At 39.3% G+C, this 6,703-nt stretch overlaps 1 protein-coding gene across 1 annotated transcript in view; it reads right to left on the bottom strand.

Annotated features, from left to right (window-relative positions):
* The window catches only part of BBOF1 (basal body orientation factor 1), a 38,509-nt gene that overhangs the window by 5,748 nt on the left and 26,058 nt on the right, over positions 1-6,703 (bottom strand). Inside the window, exons 9-11 of the mRNA XM_043472522.1 lie at positions 6,132-6,233; positions 516-587; positions 238-352 (exon numbers count right to left, since the gene is read on the bottom strand). Of these exons, the coding sequence (XP_043328457.1) occupies positions 238-352; positions 516-587; positions 6,132-6,233 (289 nt within the window). The remainder of the gene's footprint in view (positions 1-237; positions 353-515; positions 588-6,131; positions 6,234-6,703) is intronic.

The raw sequence follows: 6,703 nt of genomic DNA, 5'->3' as shown, positions 1-6,703 counted from the left end.
CACTAAAAACACAAATATGCATTTGTATTAAATATATGCTTTCCTTAATATGGACATTGTTATTAAAATGTCCACAATCCAAAAAAAAAAAAGGTCCACAATCTCATACTAATGTTATTACTCGTTTCACTGATCCCTGAGAACTGGCTAGTAGAGAAAAGAACTGTGACTTAGAAGAAGCTGCATGAGGAAGAGGAACAGTTACGTGTATTGTTTGGTTAGATTATAGCTCCTTACTGTGTCAGACTCTTGCGATCCTTTCTGAATATTGCGTATCAACAGTTCACCAGTAGAGTTTAAGATTGGCACTTGTTGGGTGATGAACGTTTGATCTTGAAGCTTACTTTCATCCCTACAATAGTGACAAAGTGAGACTTGTCAACAACTGTACACACGTGGAACTTGGTTCAAAAAAAAAAGACTTACATTATTCTCACTCAATTCTTGTATGTATAAGATGTCCACAACCACCACTGCGATCAGGCTCACATTCATTGACTGTCAAGAGAGCTTACCTAAACTCTGTTGTTTCACCGTCAGGAACAACATAGTCTGGAACTGGAGGTCTAGAACTCTGGCTGTATTTCCTGTAGTGGGAATATGTTCACATTGAGGCAGTGTCATCACATGCCATGTATTTCAACTATACTTTTAAAACTGCTAAAGGGAAATGTTTCAGTTGGATGGGTTTCTAATTTTCAAAAATGCTATTATACACACACAGAGACAGTATATTAGGCAAGTTAATTAAAACTTACATTCTCCTAAAGTTGAGACACTGACTTTAAGAAATGGGAATATTTATGAAGATAATCATGATATTCATACAACAGATACTAATTGTGATGGGCAAGGTTGAACCAGACTACTGACCAAAAGCAAGCGCAAAAAATTCCCTTCCCACAAAAAGAATCTCAAAACACAAGAAAGTTACCCAATGGAGATAGACCCAGTATGAAAGTTTTTCCTAATACTTTGGGAAATCTAGTTTAAGAACAGGAAAATAGGCCCTCTCGCCTTCTGAAATGGCCCACATTCTGTCTATTGAGTATCTCTCTGAGTATTATGTTTTTCCCTGAATAAATCTGCTTTATTTTGGGGCTATGTTAATATAGCCAGATTTTGAATGGGGTTATGCTGCTTTCATATGCACTTAATTGAAGACAAGTTTTAGGAGTGGGGTGTGTCTTTATTTGCTGGCAAATCAACCTATTAAAACTGTTTTGTAACTCTGTGAAGCCCACTTTCAAATTAGAATCATGTTGATTTCCAGTTCATCACTGAAAATACTACTTGTATTTCTTCTGCCCAGAATGCTTTTGCCACCTCCCTTTTGTTCCTGTTTCCCTTTAGAGGTCAACTCAAGCTTTTACGTCCTCAGAGACTTTTCCTAATCTCAATCAGGTCAGACTCCCCTAATCTAGGCTCTCTTCCCACTAAATCACTCCTTCGAACCTATGTCAGAGTGGTATTTTTCATTGTGTAATGACTTGAACAATATTTTTCTTCCCATGTAGATCATAAACTCCCTGAAATCAAGCATGATGTCTTTATTTGCTTAACACTATATCCTCAATAAATTGTTGTGTCGCTCAGTCGTGTCTGACTCTCTTTCGACCCCATGGACCATAGCTGCCAAGCTCCTCTGTCCGTGGGATTTCCCAGGCATGAATACTGGAGTGGGTTGCCATTTCCTTCTCCAATATATATGGCATTCAATATGTATTATGTTAAATGAATTGATGAATTAAATAAAATTTTAAATATCTCCATAAATTTTTAGGGAAATATTTCCATATTTTTCCATATGGAAAGTATGGTTTTCCATATTTTTCATTTGCCTTTCATACCACCTTCATTTCTTAAGCAAAAACTCTGTTTTTTTAAATTAATTTTTTAATTTAGACTGTGCCGGTCTTCGTTGCTGTGCTGGTCTTTGTGGGTGTGCTGTGTGGGCTTTCTCTAGTTGTGGCGAGTGGAGATGACTCTCTAGTTGCAGTCCGCAGGCCTTTCATTGCCGTGGCTGCTCTTAGGGTGGAGCACAGGCTTCAGGGCACGCCAGCTTTGGCAGCTGGGCATGTGGCCTCAGCAGTCGCAGCTCCCAGGCTCTAGAGCACAGGATCTATAGTTGTGGCAAAGGGCTTAGTTGCTCCAAGATGTGGGATCCACCTGGTTGAGCTACCAAGGAAGCCCTCTTAAGCTAAAAATCTTGAACGCTTACTTTCTTTATATTCCTTTTATCCTTTATCACCACGTCCTGCTTCTCCTTCCTTAGTGTGTTTCTTTTCTTTATTCCAGCTGCCTCCACTCTTGTTTAAATCCCTCACCACCCATGCCCAGGGCTGTGCAGCAGCTTCTGCCAGTCCCGGCTCTATGTATGTCCTTCAGTCTATCATACCTGTCACTGTGTTAGGTTAAGGTCAGCTCTGAGAACAATGACACAAACCCTTCCAGTAGGAGAATCATTTAAGAGTATGGCTTATTGTTCTTTGTATTCCTCCAAGGCAGAGAAGAAAACTATGCTGCATTACTCCAGAATCTATATGACAAAGTTCAGAATTTTCTGCATGGTTTTTAAGGCTCATCATAATTTAACCTGTAGATTAAACTTTATTTCTAATTACTAATTACTCTTACAAATAGCTGTGAAAAGAAGAGAAGCGAAAAGCAAAGAAGAAAAGGAAAGATATATCCATTTGAATGCAGAGTTCCAAAGAATAGCAAGGAGAGATAAGAAAGCCTTCCTCAGTGATCATTGCAAAGAAATAGAGGAGAACAATAGGATGGGAAAGACGAGATCTCTTCAAGAAAATTAGATACCAAGGGAACATTTCATGCAAAGATGGGCTCAATAAGGACAGAAATGGTATGGACCTAACAGCAGCAGAAGATATCAAGAAGAGGTGGCAACAATACACAGAAGAACTATACAAAAAAGATCATGACCCAGATAATCATGATGGTGTGATCACTCAAATAGAGCCAGACATCCTGGAATGTGAAGTCAAGTGGGCCTTAGGAAGCATCACTATGAACAAAGCTAATGGAGGTGATGGAATTCCAGTTGAGCTATTTCAAATCCTAAAAGATGATGCTGTGAAAGTGCTGCACTCAATATGCCAGCAAATTTGGAAAACTCAGCAGTGGTCACAGGACTGGAAAAGGTCAGTGTTCATTCCAACCCCTAAGAAAGGCAATGCCAAAGAATGCTCAAACTACCCCACAATTGCACTCATCTCATATGCTAGTAAAGTAATGTTCAAAATTGTCCAAACCAGTCTTCAGCAATACGTGAACCATGAACTTCCAGATGTTCAAGCTGGTTTTAGAAAAGGCAGAGGAACCAGAAATCAAATTGCCAACATCCACTGGATCATCAAAAAAGCAAGAGAGTTCCAGAAAAAACATCTATTTCTGCTTTATTGACTATGCCAAAGCCTTTGTGTGAATCACAACAAACTGGAAAATTCTTAAAGAGATGGGGATACCAGACCACCTGACCTGCCTCTTGAGAAATCTGTATGCAGGTCAGGAAGCAACAGTTAGAATTGGACATGGAACAACAGACTGGTTCCAAATAGGAAAAGGAGTACGTCAAGGCTGTATATTGTAACCCTGTTTATTTAAATTATATGCAGAGTACATCATGAGAAATGCTGCGCTGGAGGAAGCACAAGCTGGAATCAAGATTGCCGAGAGAAATATCAATAACCTCAGATATGCAGATAACACCACCCTTATGGCAGAAAGTGAAGAAGAACTAAAGAGCCTCTTAATGAAAGTGAAAGAGGAGAGTGAAAAAGTTGGCTTAAAGCTCAACATTCAGAAAACTAATGTTGAGAAAACTAAGTGTTCAGAAACTAATGTTTCTGAACTAATGTTCAGAAAACTAAGTGTCGCCATCACTTCATGGCAAATAGATGGGGAAACGGTGGAAACAGTGGCTGACTTTATTTTTTCAGGCTCCAAAATCACTGCAGATGGTGATTGCAGCCATGAAATTAAAAGACGCTTACTTCTTGGAAGGAAAGTTATGACCAACCTAGACAGCATATTAAAAAGCAGAGACATATGGCCAGTCCTGGTGTCTGAGTGATTCCCTGGGCCCAGCAAAGGGACCAAGTTTCCAGAGCCTTGAAGACAAGGGGTAACAGCCCAAAATACAGACTCATTTTCCACTCTACCTTCATTGGCCAAGCAGCTGCCAAGAATAAAGGTCGCATCTCCCGATACCTGGCAAACAAATGCAGTATTGCCTCACGAATCGATCGCTTCTCTGAGGTGCCCACCAGTGTTTTTGGGGAGAAGCTTCAAGAACAAGTTGAGGAGCGGCTGTCCTTCTATGAGACTGGAGAGATTCCCCGAAAGAATCTGGATGTCATGAAGGAGGCAATGGTTCAGGCAGAGGAAGCGGCTGCTGAGATTACTAGGAAGCTCGAGAAACAGAAGAAACGCTTGAAGAAGGAAAAGAACAGGCTGGCTGCAATTGCCAAGAGATGACTCATTTGAAAAGACTTTGATGCTGAGAAAGATTGAGGGCAGGAGGAGAAGGGGACGACAGAGAATGAGATGGTTGGATGGCATCACCGGCTCAATGGACATGAGTTTGAGTAGACTCCAGGAGTTGGTGATGGACAGGGAGTCCTGGCGTGCTGTAGTCCATGGGATTGCAAAGAGTCGGACATGGCTGAGCAACTGAACTGAACTGAATTACTCTCTATCATCACCAAATTTCCTCGAGCCAGGAAGTTTCTCCTTAGTGTTGCCTAAATACCCTCTGGACAAAGGTCTGTATAGTCAAGGCTATGGTTTTTCCAATAGTCATGTATAGATGTAAGAGTTGGATCATAAAGAAAACTGAGCACTGAAGAATTGATGCTTTTGAACTGTGGTGTTGGAGAAGACTCTTGAGAGTCCCTTGGACTGAAAGGAGATCAAACCAGTCCATCCTAAAGGAAATTAGCCCTGAATATTCATTGGAAGGACTGATGCTGAAGCTGAAGCTCCAATACTTTGGCCACATGATGTGAAGAACTGACTCATTGGAAAAGACCCTGATGCTAGGAAAGATTGTACATGGGAGGAGAACGGGATGACAGAGGATGAGGTGGTTGGATGGCATCACCAACTCAATGGACATGAGTTTGAGTAAACTCTGGGAGTTGGTGATGGACAGGGAGGCCTGGCGTGCTGCAGTCAAAAGGTGTCACAAAGAATCAGACTGAGCTACTGAACTGAACTGAAATAGCCTCCACCCAGTCCTCCCTCTGGGCTTTTTCTCATGGTGTCTACTGAGTCCTAGCATGATGTGCCGTCCGCACTCTTTCCCACTATCCTGTGAGACACCCACGGTGTTGCCCTCACAGTCTTCCCTGACTACTCTAGCCCACTGACAAATTGTCTGCACTCCAATTACACTTTATTGTACCACCTAATTTTCCTTGTCACACTTGGTTTTGTTTGGGAAATAGAATTGTAGGCTCTTGAAATCAAAGGCAATGTCCTTTAATTGTTTTGTATCCCTACAGTACCGTGGTACCAAGCATTTAACAATCAGTTGATAAGTGGTTGACTTATTTTAGTCACTTTATAGTTCATTACCAGGGTTACAGTCACTGATAAAACATGGTGAAGAAAGAGAGTAAAACTAATCATTAAAATAATTATTTGGAGTAACTGTGGTTTTCTGTTTTCCTTTCTAGGTCCTTTTTTTTTTTTTTTTTTTTTTTTTTTTTTTTTGTATTAAAGAGCCCCATGATTAATATTCAGCTTTGTAATCATTTTCTTATCTTTGCAGACCAATAGAATCTTAACAATTGCTATGCTTCTCTTTAGTTACCACTCATTCAGCTGAGCAATGTTATACCTTCTTAGGAAGCATTAGCTTAAACACCTAAGATTAATCAATTTTTCTCTCCCCTTTAATTCTAATTCCTCTTTCATTTCACTGCTCACTTACACATCTCCCATTCTTTATCTCTGGGAGTTGCAGTAGCTATACAATATGACCTTGTTTTATTTTCTGCTTGTTTCCCATTCTCTTAACTCTAAATAAGGATATGTTCACTGTTTCTATATGGTTTCTAGGTTTGATAGAAAAGTAGTATTTCACTACTGAAATTGGGAGTTACCTGGGAACAAAGCCATTCATTTTTGCAAAGAGCAGCCTCAAGACTTTCTCCTTCTGCTCCCAGGTCAAATCTCCAATATCCACATTTCCTTGAATATCTGTCCTAAAGAATTTCAAAGAAAAAAATGGAAAAAAGTATGATCAAATTAAGCATCTCTTTTTAAAAAATATAAAATATGTAAACATGAGAAAAGGACATTTCCAAATCATAACTGAATATTATGATGTTTCCAAATGTAATGACTACAAAGCAAACTATGTCTATTACAAAATCATAGTTGAAAAGCATATCAATATGCTAGCCAATTTGAAAGTTTATATAGTCATTAAAGTGAAATAAAAACTGTAACAACATGAAAAATTTGTGCCCAAACGTTAAGCAAATAAGCAGAATAGAAAGTTGTGAAGCAAAATTGTGTATCCAGATAACACAAAGACAAAAGAAGTAAGAAAAAATAGTTGTTCGGTGCAATTACTGATAAATTCCTTTTAGCATGTCTTTAGTATTAGATATTTTGCTATGAAAATAGAGTGATGAGGTAAATATATAAAATAACATGTAACTTGTCTACT

Source organism: Cervus canadensis, chromosome 6 (assembly GCF_019320065.1).
Source record: "Cervus canadensis isolate Bull #8, Minnesota chromosome 6, ASM1932006v1, whole genome shotgun sequence".
NCBI classification, from domain to species: domain Eukaryota; kingdom Metazoa; phylum Chordata; class Mammalia; order Artiodactyla; family Cervidae; genus Cervus; species Cervus canadensis.
The sequence above is the reverse complement of the archived record's forward strand: the minus strand, read 5'-3'. Positions and strand labels throughout refer to the sequence as shown.